Source organism: Anolis carolinensis, chromosome 3 (assembly GCF_035594765.1).
Source record: "Anolis carolinensis isolate JA03-04 chromosome 3, rAnoCar3.1.pri, whole genome shotgun sequence".
NCBI lineage: Eukaryota > Metazoa > Chordata > Lepidosauria > Squamata > Dactyloidae > Anolis > Anolis carolinensis.
Window position 1 is genome coordinate 164,593,318 of NC_085843.1, and position 23,115 is coordinate 164,616,432.

The window sequence follows — 23,115 nt, forward strand, 5'->3', positions numbered from 1 at the left end:
ATAAGATACCATAATCCCCTTCTTTGGCAGCTTGCATAACAAGTGCCACTAAAAGTTGTTTATATAGAAGATAATATTACATTACTAACATAGTACTCACACATTACATACCATACTTTCCTTTTTACGTTTCACAGTATTTGCAATTGGCCATGTTGAGTCTGTGTGCCAAGTTTGGTCCAGATCCATCGTTGGCTGGATTCAGAGTTCTCCGGATGAGGATGAACTACAACTCCCAGATCCAAGATCAATCACCCCTAAACCAGGCCTGCATGCACATTTGGCCATGTTGGGTCTGTGTGCCAAGTTTGGTCCAGATCTGACGTTGGCGGGGTTCAGTGCTTTCTGGATGCAGGTGAACTACAACTCCCAAAATTAAGATCCATTCCCCCAAACCCCTGCAGTATGTTCAATTGGTCATGGAGCTTCTTTGTGCCAAGTTTGGTCCCGGTCCATTGTCAGAGGGGATCACAGTATCACTGGATGCAGGGGAAATACAACTCTCAAAATCAAGATCCATTCCCCCAAACTCCTGCAGTATGTTCAGTTGGTCATGGGGTTCTCTGTGCCAAGTTTGGTCCCAGTCCATTGCCTGTGGGGGTCACAGTTTCTTTGGATGTAGGTTTATTTTCCGAGCCCAATTCAAGGTACAGGTCATTACCTACAAAGCCCTAAACGGTTTGGGACCCCCCTACCTTCGAGACCGCATTTCCCCCTATGAACCTGCACGATCTCTTCGCTCATCGGGGGTGGCCCTCCTCTCGCTCCCACCACCCTCGCAGTCGCGGTTGGTGGGGACGAGGGAGAGGGCCTTCTCCGTCGTGGCCCCCCGGCTCTGGAACTCGCTCCCCAGGGAGATCAGGCAGGCCCCTACCCTTCTCTCCTTTCGGAAGAGCCTAAAAACATGGCTCTTCCAGCAGGCCTTTGATAATTGATCTAGTAAGATTGACCAAGTCATCTAATAGTCCCGTATGTTCGTCTCTCCTAGCACCTTTGATGGCTATGACACTTTGCATAACCACTCCCCCGATGATATCGACATAACTAGCACTTTAGCCCAGTTTCCTACAGATCTTATCCATGATTTTATCATGATGTATTGTATGTGTTTTTATAACTTGTTTTATTGTTGTTTGATTTGTTTTACTTCTTGTTTTTATATTGTCATGACCGGGCTTGGCCCCATGTTAGCCGCCCCGAGTCCCTTCGGGGAGATGGGGCGGGGTATAAGAATAAAATTATTAATTATTATTATTATAACTATAATTCATAAAATCAAGGTCCATTACCCCAAACTCCTGCAGTATGTTCAGTTGGTCATGGGGCATCTCTGTGCCAAGTTTAGTCCCAGTCCCTTGTCGGTGGGGGTCACAGTTTCTCTGCATGTAGGTGAACTATAACTCCCATCAAGATCAATTTCCCCCAAACGCCTCCAGTACGTTCTCTTGGGGGTCTGTGTGTGAAGTTTGGTCCACGTCCATCATTCATAGCGGTGGCAGTGGTCTCTGGAAGTGAATGAAGGTACTGCAAATCCCATCATCTATTTCAAGTTTGGTCCAGATCCATGTTGGTTGTGTTCACAGTGCTCTCTGGATGTAGGTGAACTGCAACTCCTCTAAATCATGGTGAATTCTCCCCAAACCTGTTGTTCAGTTGCTGATCATTTCCTCTGTTTGCTGTGTGCCATAGGAAAGGGTAGGAAAGGGTTAAGCGAGAGGCAGTGGGTGGGGTCATGCAAATTCCACACCAATGGAGAGAGATAGGAATCCTGGGATGTCCACTCAGTTTAGGAGGAAATTGTCCCTGAATGAAAGCCTTCAGTTGGGTAGGGAGCAGAATGGTGTTTGTGGAGGACACAGGCAAAGTTTGGACTACATGTCCATGGCTCTCACTATAACTTGCAATGTCAGTTGAGGGAGTGCCTTTGGAGGCTTCTCGGCACTTGGAACTATATCAGTTTGTGGAGGCTGTGGTTGAAGTTACACTTAAATGTATCTGTTCTGATATATATACAAATTCAACTTAAGAAAAAACCTACAGAACCTGTTTTGTTCATAACATGGGAACTGCCTGTATAGTATTCTTGACTGGTGGCCCTTCAAACCATCAGTCTGAAAGCATCTTGAAAGCTTTTAATCTTACAGCCAACCAATATAGTTTAAGGTTGCCAGGTAAAGAATTTAACTTTCATTCACAGAGGAAACAATAAGAGAGTGACATAGTGCTCTGTGCAATGCAATATGCATTCAAGCTCAAGTAATGTCGTATTATTTTTTCTGAACTTGAAGTGATGTATTATATATATATTTTCTATAGCACATTGATTCGCAAACTTGGAGGATTTTTTATTCGGAGAAGGCTGGATGAAAGGCCTGATGGACGTAAAGACAATCTGTACAGAGCCTTGCTGTATGTGGTATGTATTGCTTATCTATATAATGAAGACAGGGCATTTTTTCAGGCTCTGTTTGGTAGTTTCAACAGAATTCAAGGACTAAATTGCAAAAAAAAAAGATCCAAAGCCAATTGTATATTTATATGTATATTTTTATCAATGTTTAATGTATTTAATTTTAATTGATTGAATTGTCTGTAATATTTTTATATTGTGTTTTATTGTAAGCCGCCTTGAGTCCCCTATGGGTGAGAAGGATGGGATATAAGTATTGTAATAAATAAATAAATAAAGCCTTAGAGCTTCTCTAAATAATTTCCTTCCCACTGAAAGCAAAACAAAAAAACAGTGAGAGGAGGATTAATTTATTTACAGTATTTATATTCCGCCCTTCTCACCCCGAAGGGGACTCAGGGCGGATTATAATGAACACATATATGGCAAACATTCAATGCCAACAGACAAACAACATATATAGATAGACACAGAGGCATTTAACATTTTTTTCCCAGCTTCACAATTCCAGCCACAGGGGGAGCTGTTGCTTCACTGTCCACTAGTGGCTGTACTTCCTCATCCCTTTCCTCGTGTTTTGCTGGCAGTTTTATGATGTTGTAAATTAGTTAAATTAGCCTCCCGCATAAAGCGTACCTAGATTTCCCTAATTGACAGATGCAACTGTCTTTCAGGGCTGCATAGGTCAACAGCAAGCCGGGCTATTTAATGGTCGGGGGCTTAACCCGACACGGGCTTCGAACTCATGACCTCTCGGTCAGTAGTGATTTATTGCAGCTGGTTACTAGCCAGCTGTGCCAACCTATATTGTTGGCTCCCTGTCTTATTGATAGGAATTCATCAGGTCTTTGGCAGAGATACTGAGTTTAAAGTTCTCCGCAATCAATAATGAGATTACTTTTATCTATTGAAATATGCATTTTTCTCCTTAAAAAAGAAGCATGTGTTATCTATGCTCCAGTATAGTTCTCTAGGGAGCTGGAAGTTAATTTATAGAAATGTGATGATTTGTTGTGTTGCTGTTTACAACATACACTCCACACAGAAATGTGTATATCTAAATTGTATAATGAGACTGTTTCTCATATATTGAATACAGTTAACTTGCGCTGCTACCCTCAGCAAATGTCAAGGACACTTATGATCTTTTAGTATTAGTTGCCCTTCTGTGCAGCTACATGTAATCCTTATAATACTAATGGGATCAAGTGCATGTGGACTAGAATTACCTTACAAAGGTCTGGGCTTACTGCCACCGGTTTTGCTAGAAACCTTATGGGCTCCTTTTTCTGTCACCTCAAATAAATTGGATTTTAAAGAATGCATGCCTTGTATTCTTCTGCAGCAAGATGACTTTAATATCAAATTTTAATGTTGTGATTTATGCCCCTAAAAATCTGTAATATCACAGATGTCTGGATTCGAAGAAGTGGACAGAACTGAATGTTTATCATAAGCTTAAAAATACTTACGTCCTTGCTGTCTGGGGAGATGCTAGGACAATGATGGGCAACCTTTTGCATTTGGTGTGTCAAAATTCACCAAAAAACCTAGCATGACCTGGGTGGTGTGTCACTTCGAGAAAAAACCCATAATTTCACAATATATATAGTTTAAATAACAAAAATATATAATTGTAATATATATCTGTATTTAATAAATCAAAAACTATTTACTACAATTATTTCCATGTACAACAATCTACGGTACCTCTTGCAGTTTCCACGCTGATTTCTCTCTATTGTAGTTTCAATGTAGTCATGAATAATGAATAATATAATAATATTATAGTAATAATATAATAATATACTACAATAATAATAGAATATTATATATATCTATATATAAAAGGGTAATGAAATTTCGGCCTAGGACAAAACAACAAAACTACACATCCCAGAAACACTAAACTTGGCAGCACAACCCCTCATCCATGCTTCTACGTTCATACAACAAAAAGAAAAGAAAAATAAAGTCCTAATTAGAGGGAGAGGAATAATTGTTTTTATCCAATTGCTGCCAGTTAGAAGGCTAAGCTCCGCCCACTTTGTCTCCTAGCAACCCACTCAGCCCAGGGGACAGGCAGAGTTAGGCCTCACTCAGGCCTCTTCCACATTGCCTATAAAATACAGATTATCTGATTTTAACTGGATTATATGGCAGTGTAGACTCAAGGCCTTTCCACACAGCTATATAACCCATTTATAATGGACTTAATGTCAGGGGAAAACCTTTACCCTTTACCTTAACTACCACCAATTCCTCAATACTTTATTTCCCATACCACCATACTTCGCCACAGCAACGCGTGGCCGGGCACAGCTAATATATGTATGTATGTATGTATGTATGTATGTAATGTGCATAATTCCCATGGAGTAAACAACAAAACCACTGGACCAAATCACACCAAATTTGGCCACAAAAGACATTAGTCATCCAATCAATTTGCATGCGGCAACGTGTCAGCAAAAATGGCTAGGCGTGTCAGTGCTGACATGCGTGTCATAGGTTGGGCATCACTGTGCTAGGAGAAGGAAGAGGAAGATGACGGCTTCCTAAAAACCCACCCATCTATTTTTATTTATTTATTATTTACTTCATTTATACCCAGCCTTTTTCACCCCACAGGGGATTCAAGGCGGCTTACAAACTCCAGCAAAAAATTTCAATTTCTCTTATAGACATAACACTAAAAACAATAAAAACACACCATCAAACTATAAAAGAGTTAATACATATGAGCAACTACAGTAAAACATCTACTGTCTATACCCGGCAGGGGCAAACTTCAGCCCTCCAGGTGTTTTGGACTTCAACTTCCACAATTCTTAACAGCCAGTAGGCTGTTAGGAATTGTGGGAGTTGAAGTCCAAAACACCTGGAGGGCCGATGTTTGCCCATGCCTGGTCTATACATACATACACATATTAAAAAGAGCCCTTGACACTGCGGCACAAAATGACCTTATGATCATAGCACAAGCTAGAGCCACTCCATACCTGGCCAAATTTAAATGCAACGTGGGCATGGAAACCTACCTCGTTTTTACACTCCCACTATATATTAGAAAACTTTTTACCCGGCTAGATTTGAGCAACTCGACATTAAGTCTAAGCTAGGTAGACGCCAGAATATCCCTTATACAAAGAGAACATGTGGGTGCCGCGAGGCAGATGCAGATGTGGAGGACTCAGAACACTTTTTCTTAAAATGCCCCTATTACAACAGGATTCGATCTTTCTATTTAGAGCCTCTGCTTGAGAACCACACTCATTTAGAGAATAAGGAGAAACTGCACATCCTTCTACGGGGTTCAGACAATAACTCTATTTTAAAACTGACCCTTTTTACACAAAAAGCGCTGGCCATCCGCGAGAAGATGGAAGCGGACAGCTGTGATATTAATGCCAATAACAAAATCCAAATTTAAAATTTTACTATGGACAAGCCACTAGTTTTACTTACCCTTGTCCCCACTTAAACCTTACCTTAAGGGAATAATTAATCTTAATTTTAATCTTTTTATTCTCTACTTGCACAACTACCAAGGAGTGGGTTGGTAGGCTAGTAGGCCAGGATGCCTTCTTTTTACATGGTTTTACTGTTTTACATGATTTTACTGTATGTAAGGGTACGTAAGGGTGTACGTTTTGTATGTTTTACATGTTTTGATATGGTCAAAACTGACTAATCAATAAAGAGTTGTTGTTGTTGACACATATTAAAAAAACAAAGTGTTGAGATACTGAATCGGCTGCCTTACCTAACACTGAGCCCTTTATCATTGTATAGCACAGTGAAAAGGATTCAAAGAGCAATGGGAAGAAAAATAATCTGTTTGTTTGCACCTGTAATGTTTGTACAAACAGAAGTCTCTTGTTCCAAATTCAGTGCATTTCTTAGGTTCATGTCAAGATGTGAGACATGAATCTATGGGACATACATTCCAAGAACCTCCCCACCCGCCTCCCCCAAACTAAATATCTGAAACTGTCGATAATAGCAAATTGTGTCTGATTTTAGTTTCATCCCTTCTTCTTTTAAAGCATGTTCAAGAATTGCTCCGACAGCAACAGTTCTTAGAGATATTCCTGGAGGGCACACGGTCTCGGAGCGGGAAGACATCCTGCGCAAGGGCAGGCCTTTTATCGGTGGTGGTGGATGCTCTCTGTGTAAATGCTACACCTGACATATTAATAATACCCGTGGGAATATCCTATGATAGAATCATTGAAGGTCACTACAATAGCGAACAGCTGGTAAGACAGTCTGAAATGGTATTGTTGGTGAGACTTTTAAAAAAAATCAAATACCAGTAATAACTGTTCTTTTGAGACAGGATTATCAATACAGTAGAGTCTCACTTATCCAACATAAACGGGCCGGCCAAATGTTGGATAAGTGAATATGTTGGATAATAAGGAGGGATTAAGGAAAAGCCTATTAAACATCAAATTAGGTTATGATTTTACAAATTAAGCACCAAAACATCATGTTTAACAACAAATTTGACAAAAAAAGTAGTTCAATACGCAGTAATGCTATGTAGTAAGTACTGTATTTACGAATTTAGCACCAAAATATCACGATATATTGAAAACATTGACTACAAAAATGCATTGGATAATCCAGAACGTTGGATAAGTGAGACTCTACTGTATTGCATTTGTAACATTTGTAACAAAATATGGGCATGAGATAAAATGACATTTCAATAATTTATTTATTCAGAAAGCATTTAAAATGTTTAATTTGGAGGAGGAGCTCCCAGTGGCGCAATTGGTTAAACCCTTGTGCCGGCAGGTTTAAATCTTGGGAGAGCGGGGTGAGCTCCTCTGTCAGCACCAGCTTCTCATGCGGGGACATGAGAGAAGCCTCCCACAGGATGGTAAAACATCAAACATCCGGGTATCCTCTTGGCAACGTCCTTGCAGACGGCCAATTCTCTCACACCAGAAGTGACTTGCAGTTTCTCAAATCGCTACTGACATGAAAAAAAAAATTGGAGGAAACACCTCTAGATTTGGAAGGTGGATGTATTTGTATTAAATTTTGTTTTTGGGGATGCACTAAAGTAGTTTGAATTTATCTAATATTATATAAGATTTGTGAATATTTTAAAAACGTTTTCAATGTTTTGCAGGGAAAGCCCAAGAAAGACGAAAGCTTGTGGAGTATAGCCAGAGGAGTCTTCCGAATGCTACGGAAGAATTATGGATGTGTTAGAGTTGATTTTGCACAACCATTTTCTTTAAAAGTAAGTTAATATAAAATTGCGTAATTTCATATTCTAGAGCAGGGGTCCTCAAACTTTTTAAGTGGAGGGCCGGTTCACAGTCCCTCAGATTGTTGGGGGGCCGGACTAGGATGAAATAGTCCAAAATTAGGATTGTTGTTGTTGTGTGCCTTCAAGTCGTTTCAGAGCTAGGTCAACCCTAAGTCTAAAGTTTAGGACAGAGGCCAGGTCAATGACCTTGGAGGGCCCTGATCTAGATGATCTCATAAGACCATAGGTAAGTAAAGAGATCTCCAAAGACCATCTAGATGGTCTCATAAGACCATAAGTAAGGAAAGGGACCCTCAAAGGCCATCTAGACCAGCTTCTCATGCGTCATAAGACCATAGGTAAATAAAGACCATAGGTAAATAAAGAGACCTCCAAAGACCATTTAGATGGTCTCATAAGACCATAGGTAAGGAAAGGGACCATCAAAGGCCATCTAGATGATCTCCTCAGAGCCACCAGAAGACCATAGATAAGGAAAGGGACCCTCAAAGACCATCTAGATGGTTTCATAAGACCATAGGTAAGGAAAGGGACCCTCAAAGGCCATCTAGATGATCTCATCAGGGCCACCAGAAAACCATAGATAAGGAAGGGGATCCTCAAAGACCATCTAGATCAGGGGTCCTCAAACTTTTGAAGCCGAGGGCCGGTCCACAATCCTTCAGACTGTTGAGGGGCCGGATTATCATTTGAAAAAGAAATAAAAACAAATTCCGATGCACACTACACATGTCTTATTTGTAGTGCAAAAACAACAACAAGAACAATGAAAGAACAATACAATATTTAAAAATAAAAACAATTTTAACCACATACATTGATCAGGATTTCAATGGGAAGTGTGCTCCTGCTTCTGGCCAATAAGATAGTCAAGTTAATTAGGGTTGTTGTTGTTGTTGTTGTTGTTGTTGTTGTGTGCCTTCAAGTCATTTCAGACTTTGGGTGAGCCTAAGTCTAAAATTTATTTATTTATGTATTTATTTATTATTTACTACATTTATTTACTACATTTGTATCACACTCTTCTGACCCCAAAGGGGACTCAGAGTGGCTTACAAATTATATGTACATACAATATATTATATTATTAGCATAGCACAATATTAGCATTATATATTACTATATTGAACTATACCACAATACTGTAATATTATTAGTAATATTATATGTAATATAGAATATATAATTAATATTATTATATGGTATTATTATTAGTGCTATATTGTATTACATTATAATATTATTATCAATATTATATGTATATACAATATATTATATTATAAAACTGAGGGCGGGGGCCAGGTAAATGACCTCGGAGGGCCGCATCCGGCCCCCGGGCCTTAGTTTGGGGACCCCTGATCTAGATGGTCTCATAAAACCATAGGTAAGGAAAGGGGCCCTCAAAGGCCATCTAGATGGTCTCATAAGGCCGTAGGTAAGGAAAGAGACCTCCAAAGACCTGGTAGACTTATGTCAACCCTAAGTCTAAAGTTTAGGACAGGGGCCAGGTCAATGACCTTGGAGGGCCGCATCCGGCCCCCGGGCCTTAGTTTGGGGACCCCTGTTCTAGAGCTACACCTATGATGGAGAGAATTACATGCTATTTGTGACATGCGATGAAGGAGAAGAAGGAGAAAGAGAGGAAGAGAAAACTGTTTTATGTCTACATCATGTACAGATTTCTACTGGCTGAGCAAAGGGATTTGGTACCTGCATCCCTACTCTATATCAGGACACATATGAAACAGGGTGCTGTATTGTAAATCCTCTTCAAGCTCAAATTAAAAGGTTAAACCTGTGCATATTTGTTTAGTTGTTGGACCATAGCACTGAATAGTCAACTGGAGATTGCTGTATGTCAATCTGCACATCTATTTTAGTCCTTTGTCTATTTGGGTCCAAATCTCAAATAGTTTTCTACCTTTTTTGGAGGAAAGACACTAGATTATCTTTTGTGAGAGAGGTACTAGGACATGTTGAAGTAGTGTTCAAGAAAAACAAAATTGTCACAACATATACAGATAAGCTGTGGTTGTTTTAGTCTACTAGCTAATTTTGTTGAATTTTGTTGAATTAGTCACTCCCAAGTGATTGGTAGTGGTTGCCAGAAAAACCTTGTTGAAGAAGAATAATGCGATAATTGAGTAGGAAGTTTTAACTGGCTAGCATCACTTTTGCTATCCAGTTTGTATTCTAAGCACATGTGGGTAACAAAAAAGGAACTGATGATGATCTTATTCTCTAGGCATAACTTACTACTTTGGGACATTTCTAATCAACATGGTTTCATTCTAGCTGTGCTACTGGAAAGCGATAAGAAGTTTTGTATACATAATTTAATAAGCTGGCAGAATATAATCGCCCTTTGAAAATTGAAAAAGGAGATTTGCAATTAATACCATATATGCTTCTTCACAGGAGTAGAGTGCTAGAATGTTTTGTCTTTGCAAATCAGTAAATAAGTCAATTTTACTGAAACACAAAGGGTAGATAGCCTATAAAAATAGTACCTAGTGACTATCGTTTTCTCTAAGCAAAATAAACAGTAAAGCAAATAGAACTGGTACATGATGGCCATTTTTAAATGTTTCAGAATATTACCCCTCCAGCTACTATTATTTTAAAACTATTTATTCTGTATAGTTCTCAATGAATAAGACTTAACATTTGTCCTATACAAAATTATTTCATATTCAGTTCCACTTAGCCAGTGTTTGGTAGTTCATTGCCATTCTGGATAATGAAGGTAACTGTTATACCGACTGAAATATAGACTTATTTAACCTGATCTTGGACATTTTACCTCTGCTCCAGATCTCCTTTTTCCTTCTCAGGCTTGCACGCCTATCGTTTCACCAACTAATCTGTCATGCAAAAAATGTCACCCTATAACGGGGCAGGTTACTGCTTTAATTTAATTACAATGCTACTTGTTACCAAGAGTAGAGGTGAGAACGTCTCTCTTGCTCAGCTTGAACTGGTTAATGGCAAAGGTAACAGCAAAGCTTTTTCCTGACTCCCAGGATCTCTAAAAGACAATAGTAACAAAGTTCACTGTCCGGAATCACTTGTCAAGGACAGAACGCCACAAGATTCAAAGTAACAGAGTTTATTAGATTACAGAACTCAAAAATGCCCGTAAAACACAAGGGCCAGGCAGTTTTTGCCTTTAGGAGCAAAAAGGGGCAAAAGTAAATGTTCAAAAGATAAACCGGATTAAACCGGAGTTTAATCCGGGTAAAAACAAACTGCTTGCGTCAGCCTGGGTATAAACGAAACGAAAGCCAAGGAACAAAAGGTACAAAGAATGCAACTAATTGGCAGCAGATTCCTCTCTGCTGCCAACACTGTGCTTAGAGTAACTTGCGTCGCTCCCCCACACACACAGCAGACAGGATCTCCAACACGAGTAAAACAGCCAAGGATTGTAGCAGTTGAGTAGACCAGTTCCGTTCCGTAGATCAAAGCCAGAAGCAGACGTTTGTAGTTTTTCCAAGTCCAAGAAGGGGGGAAGACAAGCCGTGGTCAGTTCAGTCCGAGTTCTCAAAGCAGGAGATGGCGTCCGTCAAGAAGACGACGGAGGGTCAAGCTAATAAGAGTAAGCACAGGTTTGCACAAACAAATGCCCACACAATCCCTCCCGCCGTCTGACCCTGGATTCCAATCAACTTACGTCACAGCACAGGAAAGCACACAAGTCTTCAGGGAAGCGTCCCACACACACACGGATCCCAAGCGTTTGCCCAGATTACCTTGCCCAACGCAATTTGCAATTGCTCCCAAGCCCCATTTTATGCCAGTTACAAATCTTCATCACTGTCAGCTGTCCTCCTTAACCCGGGCGTTTCCTCATCACTTTCCTCGTCAGAGCTGGAACACCTCTGACTACGCCCAACAGCATCTCCAGCTGTGGATCCCGTCCCATCCCTCCAGCTAAACCATGGGTCTAATCCTGAAGGTCCCCATTCATCTTCTGTCCCATCATGGCCAGTGGCACCCACTTCCTCCCTTACCCGAGTCCAATCCATCTCATCCTCCTCTGAGCTAACCAGCCCCTCCTCCATTCTCTCCGTAAAACCTTCGAAAGACTCCTCGTCAGAAGGTGCTGCAAATATGTCTCGCAGTCTTTTTCTCTCTCGCTCCTCGAGAGTATCTGACTCTCGAGGAGTCTTACGCCCACGTCTGTCAGTAACAGAGCCATGAGGCTCAATCATAACACTATCCCCTCTCACAAAGGCCTCCTCCCCCGATGGCGGAGAAGTGGCAGTGATACCCTCCGCTATAGCACCACGACGACTAGAGGTATCAAGTTTCAACAGTGAACGATGAAAGACTGGATGGACCTTTAAACTAGACGGTAAACGCAAACGAAACGCAACAGAAGAAATCTTTTTAACGATAGGAAAGGGACCCAAATACCGAGGCGCAAACTTTCCCCCAGCCTGTTTAATATGTTTGGAAGATAACCACACCAAATCCCCTTCTTCCAACTCCTCCCCTGCCTGCCTGTGGCGGTCAGCCTGAGTCTTCTGCGTTGCCTTAGCTTCCAACAGTAAGCGACGGGCAACATCATGCAATGCAGCCATTTCCGAAGAGCGGTACACAGGGTCCGAAGAGACCACATTGGTCGACGGCGCCACACCTCCCCGTGGGTGAAAACCATAAGTTAGCTCAAATGGCGTATGCTGACTAGACGTGTGCACCGCATTGTTGTAAGCAAATTCCGCCACCGGTAACCACTTTACCCAAGCCGTGGGTTGATCTAAACAAAAACAACGCAGATACTGCTTTAAGAGCCCATTAACCCGTTCTGACTGTCCATCCGTTTGCGGATGGAAAGCTGAAGACACGTTTAACTTAGTCCCCAAACACTCATGGAAGTGTTTCCAAAAGCGTGACACAAATTGCGGAGCCCTATCTGAAATAATCACCTCGGGTGCTCCGTGCAAACGATAGATGTGCTTTGTAAATAGTAAGGCCAACGTAGGGGCCGCCGGAATGGTTGAACAAGGAATAAAATGAGCCAGTTTACTAAATAAATCCACCACCACCCAAATACAAGTATAACCCCCAGACTTAGGCAAATCTGAAATAAAATCCATGGAAATGATTTGCCATGGCCTCTCCGGAACAGGTAAAGACGATAACAACCCTCTAGGGCGCCCAACAGGCGTCTTACTCTGCTGACAAACGGCGCAGCTGTCACAAAAGCGCAGAATGTCTTGCCGCATCTTTGGCCACCAGTAGCTCCTGGTGATAAGCTGTACGGTCTTGAACCTGCCAAAGTGCCCAGCCATGGGTTCGTCATGGTGGGCTCTAATCACCTCCAACCTGAGGGTCCCTACTGGTACGTAAACCTGCCCCCTACGCACCAATACCCCGTCTTGATCCTGGAGATGCGGCAGTATGGTACGGTTACCTGCAGAGAGCAGCATCAGTTGCTCCTGAGTCCACACATCATCCTTCTGAGCCTCAAGGATCTGGTCATGTAACCCAAGCTCATTATCTACAACACACAGAGAGGCAGTAGGCAAGATGGTCTGACATACTACCTGCTCATTGGTCTTAAATTCCGGCTTGCGGGATAAAGCATCGGCCCGCAAGTTTGCCTTCCCCTCCACGAACTGCACCTTGAAGTTAAACCTGGAGAAAAACAAAGCCCAGCGGATTTGACGCTGGTTTAACTTCTTTGCTGTTTGCAAGTGCTCTAAGTTCTTGTGATCAGATCTGACCACGATCTGGTGCCGTGCCCCTTCAAGCCAGTGCCGCCACACCTCAAACGCCACCTTAATCGCCAACAACTCCTTCTCCCATATGGTATAGTTCTGCTCGAAGGGTGTTAGTTGCCGCGAGTAAAATCCACAGGGACGCAAGGTCCCTGAGGAATCCTTCTGAGACAATACAGCCCCCAACGCGTAGCTAGAAGCGTCCGCTTCTACCACGAACGGTCTGTCAACATCAGGATGGGTTAGTATGTTGTCTGATTGAAAGCTAGACTTTAGTTGTAGAAACGCCTCGTGAGCTTCCCGCCCCCACACAAATGGCTGTTTCTTGCGCAGAAGCTGCGTCAAAGGTACCGTGAGCTTTGCAAAATTCGGAATAAACTCCCGGTAGTAATTAGCGAAACCCAAGAACCTTTGTACATCCTTCTTAGTCTTCAGCTCCTGCCATGAGTTGACGGCGTCAACCTTATGTGGGTCCATTTTAAGTTCCCTACCTGACACTACATGACCTAGGAACTCCACTTCAGGCACATGAAAGACGCACTTGGAAGCTTTGGCGAAAAGCCCATTAGCCCGCAGTCGGTGCAGAACCTGCTTGACATGTTGACGATGTTCTTTCTCGTCCTTAGAAAAAATCAAGATATCATCCAAATAAATCACTAAAAATTGGTCAATTAGGTCCCTGAACACATCGTTCATGAACCTCTGGAATACCGCAGGAGCATTACAAAGCCCAAAAGGCATGACTCGGAACTCGTGGCATCCGAAACACGTGTTAAATGCCGTCTTCCATTCATCCCCTTCCCGTATACGGATTAAGTTATAGGCCCCCCGCAGGTCAAGCTTGGTAAAGACCTTAGCCCCTTGCACCCTTGATAACAGTTCCGAGATTAAAGGGAGCGGGTACCTATCCCGAATGGTGTATTTGTTTAGGATCCGATAGTCACAGACCAGCCTAAGTTCCCCAGTCTTTTTGGCTACAAAGAATACTGGTGCCGCAGTTGGAGAACTAGATGGGCGAATAAACCCCTTGGCTAAATTTTCATCTAGAAACTCCCGCAAAGCTTGCCTTTCCGGTACAGTCAAGGCATACAGCCTCCCTGCTGGCAGTTTCGCACCTTCTGCCAACTTGATGGCGCAATCATATGGCCTGTGCGGTGGTAATTTGTCCGCTTCTCTTTTACAAAATACATCAGAGAACTCCCCATACTCAGCAGGCACTCCCTCCATATCAGAATGAGTAACATTTAGAGTGCAACAATCCTGCCTCTTTAAGATCACTTTACGTGTTGCCCAATCTACTTGTGGGTTTACTACAGCTAGCCAATCCATCCCCAGGATCACATCATATCTAGGCAAGCTCGTAATATCCCACACAAACGTTCCCGTTACTCCCTGCACCTCCCACGTTACTGCTGAGGTTTCATGGTTAACCACCCCAGTCTCCAGCAGTCTCCCATCTGCTCCTTCCACCCACACGTCGCATGCCTTGCGCACTCTAGGAATGCCATGCTTCTTAGCAAACTCAATATCTACATAGGAGACCGTAGCCCCTGAGTCCAGCAGTGCCAAAGTAGAAACAAGTTCCCTTCCCCCAACAGATAATGTAATGGGTACGAAAACATGCTTCCTCCCCTCAGTTGACTGCTTGAGGAGCCCTAGTGCGTTGGACTCACGTCGCACTAGGGCTGGCCTTTTCCCGAAAGCTGGGAAGGTTTCACATTACAATTTTTGGCAAAATGCCCAGCATTCCCACAGTACAAACACAAGCCCAGCTGCCTCCTACGGCTCTTTTCCTCTGTAAACAGCTTTTTAAAGACCCCAAGCTCCATGGGCTCTTCCCCCATCACCACAGGTGCCCTGGTTACATGCATGGGTGGCGCACACATTGCTTTTGAGTGTTTACGAGCCTCGAACCTTGCGTCTAAACGCAGCACCTTAGCTACTAAGGCGTCCCAACTTTCAGCCGGCTCCAAGCGTGCTAATTCATCCTGGAGCATATCACTTAACCCGGCAGTAAATAAAAGCATGAATGCATTTTCCCCCCAATCCAGCTGGTGGCGATACAGGTTAAACTTATTTAAGTAATCCAAAACAGTCCCCTTTCCCTGTTTCAACCGATACAGAGCCCACCCAGCGTTCTCCGTGCGGAGAGGATCCCCAAAAGTATCAGTTAACAACTTTTTGAAATTATTCAAATTGTCCTTGACTGGGTCATTTCCCAAAATTAAATTAGTGGCCCATTGTCCTGCGGGACCGGTCAACAAACTCAAAATAAAGGCCACCTTGCTAGTGTCTGTAGGAAAAGCATGAGCACTGAGCTGAGAAAAATAAAGCTCCACTTGTGCCAAAAAGGTTGGCAACTTGCACCTGGTTCCGTCAAAGCGTTCAGGAGTCAAAACATGTCCTTTCACAGCCTGAGCTGTTTGGCTAACGGTAAAAGCCGTTTGCAATTGGTCTACTTTGGCCCTTAACTCATCCATCGTCTTCCTGACGGGTTTATTGCTGCAATAAACTTTTTATGGGCGTTGGGCAATCTGTCAAGGACAGAACGCCACAAGATTCAAAGTAACAGAGTTTATTAGATTACAGAACTCAAAAATGCCCGTAAAACACAAGGGCCAGGCAGTTTTTGCCTTTAGGAGCAAAAAGGGGCAAAAGTAAATGTTCAAAAGATAAACCGGATTAAACCGGAGTTTAATCCGGGTAAAAACAAACTGCTTGCGTCAGCCTGGGTATAAACGAAACGAAAGCCAAGGAACAAAAGGTACAAAGAATGCAACTAATTGGCAGCAGATTCCTCTCTGCTGCCAACACTGTGCTTAGAGTAACTTGCGTCGCTCCCCCACACACACAGCAGACAGGATCTCCAACACGAGTAAAACAGCCAAGGATTGTAGCAGTTGAGTAGACCAGTTCCGTTCCGTAGATCAAAGCCAGAAGCAGACGTTTGTAGTTTTTCCAAGTCCAAGAAGGGGGGAAGACAAGCCGTGGTCAGTTCAGTCCGAGTTCTCAAAGCAGGAGATGGCGTCCGTCAAGAAGACGACGGAGGGTCAAGCTAATAAGAGTAAGCACAGGTTTGCACAAACAAATGCCCACACAATCCCTCCCGCCGTCTGACCCTGGATTCCAATCAACTTACGTCACAGCACAGGAAAGCACACAAGTCTTCAGGGAAGCGTCCCACACACACACGGATCCCAAGCGTTTGCCCAGATTACCTTGCCCAACGCAATTTGCAATTGCTCCCAAGCCCCATTTTATGCCAGTTACAAATCTTCATCACTGTCAGCTGTCCTCCTTAACCCGGGCGTTTCCTCATCACTTTCCTCGTCAGAGCTGGAACACCTCTGACTACGCCCAACAGCATCTCCAGCTGTGGATCCCGTCCCATCCCTCCAGCTAAACCATGGGTCTAATCCTGAAGGTCCCCATTCATCTTCTGTCCCATCATGGCCAGTGGCACCCACTTCCTCCCTTACCCGAGTCCAATCCATCTCATCCTCCTCTGAGCTAACCAGCCCCTCCTCCATTCTCTCCGTAAAACCTTCGAAAGACTCCTCGTCAGAAGGTGCTGCAAATATGTCTCGCAGTCTTTTTCTCTCTCGCTCCTCGAGAGTATCTGACTCTCGAGGAGTCTTACGCCCACGTCTGTCAGTAACAGAGCCATGAGGCTCAATCATAACATCACTCATTACTTTTTCTTGCATGGCACAGGAAATTAGAAGCCTAGGCTAGACATTGTTTAACTCTTTTCAAGTTAATATTTGAAATACCTAATCTTTGTAGAAATGCCCAGATTAAATAAAATTGTGGAGGACTGTCAAAAATAAGGTTATATTCTTTTGAAGAAAAAGAGTTCTTTAGAATGAAGCACAAAATACAGTAGAAAACAATTCTGCAATAATGTTGGAATCTTGTTAGATGTTGTGTTAGAAAAATAGTAATCTACGGCTGGGAAGTATTTTTTATTAAGGCCAATTAGGGTGTGACAAAAAAGTGTCCAAGTTTTGGATTTCTTATCAGGCAGGATGGTGCTAAGAACACGTGATATGGGAAAGAAGAAACACTAAAAACTGGTGGGAAACTCACCAAAAATGAAGCTAAATATTTAAGCCGTAACACTTAGAGCCAAGGTTGGCAAATAGATAAAGGTCACATAAACCCCAGGCAGTAAATAAACAGGGATTAGAGAAGTTGTAGTCCAAGCTATCTGCAGGATACTACACTACTTAGAATAAGAATTCTTTTTTAAACCCCGATAGTGCAGCAGGTTAAACGCTAAGCTGCTGAGCTTGCTGACCAAATGGTTGGCGGTTTGAATCTGGGGAACAGGGTGAGCTCCCGATGTTATCCCCAGCTTCTGCCAACCTAGCAGTTCATAAAAATGCAAGTGTGAGTAGATCAATAGGTACCGCTCCGACGGGAAGGTAATAGCGCTCCATGCAGTCATGCCGGCCACATGACCTTGGAGGTGTCTACGGACAACTCTGGCTCTTTGGCTTAGGAATGGAGATGAGCACCAACCCCCAGTTGGACACGATTAGACAATGTCAGGGGAAAACCTTTACCTTTACCTTTTACATTGCTGAACCCTCCATTCTAGTCTTCTACAACTTGGAATCTGCCAGATCTTTAGGGTTATAAACCCCAGCACCAGTGACAGTCAATTAAACCTGGAAGTAGATGTCTGCTATTTCCAGCATGGTGTAGTGCAGGGGTCCCCAAACTAAGGCCCGGGGGCTGGATGCGGCCCACCGAAGCCATTTATCCGGCCTCCACGGCACAAGGGCAGAAGGAGGTTGGACTAAATGACCCAAGGGGCCTCTTCTTCTCTTACAACCATTATTATTATTATTATTATTATTATTATTATTATTATTATTATTATTATGGCTAGGTGGCCATTTGTCAGGGGTGCTTTGCTTGTGCTTTTGGTCTGCAGAAGCAGAAGGGGTTGGACAAAATGGCCCAAGGGGTCTCTTCCAACCCTCTTTTTTATTATTATTGCTATTATTATTACTGTTATTATTATTATTCTTATTAGCATTGAGGCTGGGTGGCCATCTGTCAGGGGTGCTTTGCTTGTGCTTTCGGTGCACAAAGGCAGAAGGGGATTGGACTCAATGGCCCAAAGGGTCTCTTCCAACTCTCTTTTTATTATTATTGCTGTTATTATTATTATTATTATTATTATTATTATTATTACTATTATTTATTATTGTAAAGATGTCATGATCATTGTGTTTTATTCATGATTGCTATGTTTAGGTTGACTGTTTAAGGTTATATATTTCAGCTATTTTTATACAGAAGCTGAGAGCCTCTAAGGCATGGCCAGGAAAAGGGGCGTGGCTTCACCTTGCTGGTGGAAGCCTTAGAATTCAAAATTTAGCAGTTGGAATTGGGCAGTTGGAGTTTGTCGGTTGAGCAGAGCAGTTGGTTCTGTTCAGTGAGAAAGGAGTGTGATCGAAAAAAAGAGATTGTGGGAGGAAGTTGAGCAGCTAGAGAGTTTTAGCGGAGAAGGGCTAAAATTAAAGTTGCTGAGCCTTTAGTAGGGATAACTAAAGAGCTGAGGCTGCATCCCTAAGTCTGGGAAGACTAGGGTTGACCAGTTAAACTCCCCAGTCCAAGTTTGATCGGGTACAGATCAACTAAGTTCAAGAAGGACAGTATTCCTAACTGAAAGAAACAAGTAATATAAAGCTGATACCATACTAAGCTCAGTGAAACTATTGAGAAGTCTTGCAACACTTACTGTACAGAAGTAACATCGTTCAACTTAAGATATAACATTCTTGCAACCATCAAGCTTTGTGCTATAAATAAACAAGTTACTGTTTCTTCAAATGTTGCTTATTATTTGAGCAAAGCATCTTTCAAAGGTGGTGGCAGCGACAACATTGAAAAGTAGGATACATAGAGGTAGAAGTTGAATCCTTCGCAATTTGGTGGCAGAGGTGGGATCCAAAAAGATTCCATCCCTGTCATCACATCAAGTCTTCACAATTATTATTAGCATTGAGGCTGGGTGGCCATCTGTCAGGGGTGCTTTGCTTGTGCTTTCAGTGCACAAAGGCAGAAGGGGTTTGGACTCAATGGCCCAAAGGGTCTCTTCCAACCCTCTTTTTATTATTATTATTATTATTATTATTATTATTATTATTATTATTAGCATTGAGGCTGGGTGGCCATCTGTCAGGGGTGCTTTGCTTGTGCTTTCGGTGCACAAAGGCAGAAGGGGATTGGACTCAATGGCCCAAAGGGTCTCTTCCAACCCTCTTTTTTATTATTATTGCTGTTGTTATTATTATTATTATTGTTGTTGTTGTTGTTGTTATTGTTATTATTATTATTATTATTGCTCGGTGGTCAACTATAGTCCGGCCCTCCAATGGTCCGAAGGATTGTGAACTGGCCCCCTGTTTAAAAAGTTTGGGGACCCCTGGTGTAGTGGTTTGAGCAGTAAGCTTCGACTCTAGAGATCAGCGTTTGATTCCCAGCTTGGCCATGGAAATTGTTGGATGATTTTGAGTGATTTGCTGTATATACTCGAGTATAAGCCTAGTTTTTCAGCTTTTTTTAAGACTGAAAAAGCCCCTCTCGGCTTATACTCGGGTGGGGGTCCTGGTTGGCTTATATTTGGGTCAGCTTATACTCGAGAATATATGGTACATTTATTATTTTTCTCTATTATTATTGGTATTATTACATTTATTATTTTTCTCTATTATTGTTGCTACTATTACATTTATTTTACTCTATTTTTATTATTATTAATAATACATTTATTATTTCACTCTGATCTTATTATTATTATTATTATTATTATTATTATATTTATTATTTTACTCTATTTATTACTACATGTATTAAAGGTAAAGGTAAAGGTTTCCCCTGACGTTAAGTCCAGTCATGTCTGACTCTGGCTGGTGTTGTCCGTAGACACCTCCAAGGTCATGTGGCCGGCATGACTGCATGGAGCACCGTTACCTTCCCGCTAGAGCAGTACCTATTGATCTACTCACATTGGCATGTTTTCGAACTGCTAGGTTGGCAGGAGCTGGAGCTAACAGCGGCCGCTCACGCCGCTCCTGGGGCTTGAACCTGGGACTTTTCGGTCTGCAGCTCAGTGCTTTAATGCACTTCGCCACCGGGGCTCCTAACTACATGTATTATTTTCCTGTAATTATTATTATTATTATTACATGTATTATTTTACTATGTTATTATTAAAAGGATACATAAGCACATTTACATTGAAGAAGATGAGAATAATGATTTGATCAGAGTTGGACAGTCTTATCTTAAATTTGAGCTTTATGTAAATATTCGAAAACATTTAACCTACTGATGCCTCAATTAATGTAATTTTATTGGTATCTGTTTTTATTTCTGAAATTTACCACTCCCAGCTTATACTGGAGTCAATGTTTTCCCAGTTTTTTTATGGTAAAATTAGGTGCCTCGGCTTATATTTGGGTCGGCTTATACTCAAGTATATATGGTAAAAACACAGTGATATGTTCACCAAGTTGGAAACGACTTGAAGGCATACAGCAACAATAGATGTCCACAACATCTGAAGGGAATTGGATATAAGGGCTTGCTCTGCCTGGTCTATACTGGTTTTCTTAGTCTCAGTCCCCAGATGATGCTTGGACTACAAATTATTAGGCAAAATTATTAAATAGCAACTGCAAACTCAAAGTTAGGCAAAACTGACTTGTATGTTAGCAAAGAGTGTTGTATGGTAGTATAAGACCTCTCACTTTTTAACTGCGAATAAATATGTAGTTCTTCAGAGAATGTGCAGTAAGTTTTGTTACATGTTCATTGTTCAATGGCAGCTAGTGATTTTTGTATATTTTATATATTTACAGGAATATTTAGACGGCCAAAGCCAGAAACCCATGCCTGTCCCTCCTCCTTTGGAGCAAACACTCTTACCAGCTATTCTACCTTCGAAGTAAGACCAAACTGAATTTCTAAAATGAATGTGAATATCTTAACTCTTATACGAAATCTTAACTCTTTGTTACAGATCACAATGAACCTAAAATGGTCACATTTAATGTAGCAAATATGATCATATAAGGTCTATAGACCACTTTGACAGTATGCTTAGTATGTTTTCTTTATCGGAGCATTTTATAGTATGTTTTAATGGACTTACCTGGTTTAAAACAAGAAGAACATATTATAGTTTCAAAGCCATCTTCGTATTGCTGTGAAAATATTACTGAAACAAAAGGCTATATACAAACAATTGAGTCCTATCTTGGGAGAAAGGCAGTTTATAAATAAAAATGAATGAATATAGACAAGCATTATAAATAATTATGCTTCAAAATGTGTTCCCAATAGGCAGATGCACTATAAAACCATCCTAGGATGCAGATATTTTATAAGTGGTACAATTTAACTAAGCTCAAGATGTTCTAGTGAAATGTTTTTAATGAGAAACTGAATTGGTCATTAATCTTCAGTGATACATAAATTGTTACCTTATTATAAACAGAACATTTGATTGATAATGATCTTCTCAATATGTAGCAAATACTGTATTACACAATTAAGAGAAAAAGCTTTGCTTCGTATTGCTGAAATAATAGAAATATGACATAATCAGTTTGGTACGAACTCATATTCCATATACACTTGTTTGTAAGTCAACCTCATGTATAAGAAGAAGTTTGGGGGCTGGAATTATGTATTTGGATGTGACTCGTGAATAAGTCATCTCACAGAGAGGGGAAAGAGTTAGTGCCACATGGGGGGATCAGTAATATTTGGTTGTACTTGTGATCCACACTTCATTCTGTAAAGGTGTTGGATCACCTGCTTATGTCTATTGTAAAATCTAAGTGTGCCTTTTGAGTGAAAACTTAACGCTTCTGGAGGAATGATATAGCTTCTGATATGGGAGCCCCATAACTCCTTCAGCCAAAATGCAATGGCTTTATAATGCCCTAGGCAAATTGTTATCTCAGTGTCCAGAGCCTAACTTCAGGGGCATTGTTGATGTTTTAGAATAGGAACAGCAAATAGTGATACTCTGTTTTTCTAAAATATTGAATTACTAGCTTGGGGACCCTCCGGTGCCCAGGTTATTAGAAGAAGGCACTGTTTGTTTTGGGATGTTAGGAAATATCACTTAAGTTTGGTCCAGATCTGTCGTTGGCTGGGTTCAGTGCTGTCTGGATAAAGGTGAACTACAGCTTCCATATACCCAGGAGAATCACCCCCAAAGCAGGTCTGTATGCACAATTGGCCATATTGGTGTGGTCCAAATCTGTCGTTGGCTGGTCATCGCCTGGCTATAGTGCTCTGTGGATGGGGGTGAAGAACTACAACTCCCAGATTCCTGGGGCAATTGTCCCGAAACATCTGTCAGTATCCACAGCAGGCTGTGTTGAGTCTGTATGCCAAGTTTGGTCCAGATCCGTCGTTGGCTGGGTTCAGTGCTCTTTGGATGCATGTGAACTACGGCTCCCAAAATCAAGGCCCATTCCCACAAACCCCTGCAGTATGTTTAGTTGGTCATTTTTTTCGTGTCAGGAGCAACCGGAGTTGCTTCTGGAGTGAGAGAATTGGCCGTCTGCAAGGACGTTGCCCAGGGGACGCCTGGATGTTTTTGATGTTTTACCATCCTTGTCACTGCATGGAGCTGAAGCTGATAGAGGGAGCTC

At 41.9% G+C, this 23,115-nt stretch overlaps 1 protein-coding gene across 2 annotated transcripts in view; it reads left to right on the forward strand.

Annotated features, from left to right (window-relative positions):
- The window catches only part of gpam (glycerol-3-phosphate acyltransferase, mitochondrial), a 79,871-nt gene that overhangs the window by 33,416 nt on the left and 23,340 nt on the right, over positions 1–23,115 (forward strand). For both annotated transcript variants that reach the window (XM_008114752.3, XM_016995071.2), the window contains 4 exons: positions 2,317–2,416; positions 6,460–6,672; positions 7,557–7,670; positions 21,307–21,392. In XM_008114752.3, coding sequence (XP_008112959.2) covers positions 2,317–2,416; positions 6,460–6,672; positions 7,557–7,670; positions 21,307–21,392 — 513 coding nt within the window. The remainder of the gene's footprint in view (positions 1–2,316; positions 2,417–6,459; positions 6,673–7,556; positions 7,671–21,306; positions 21,393–23,115) is intronic.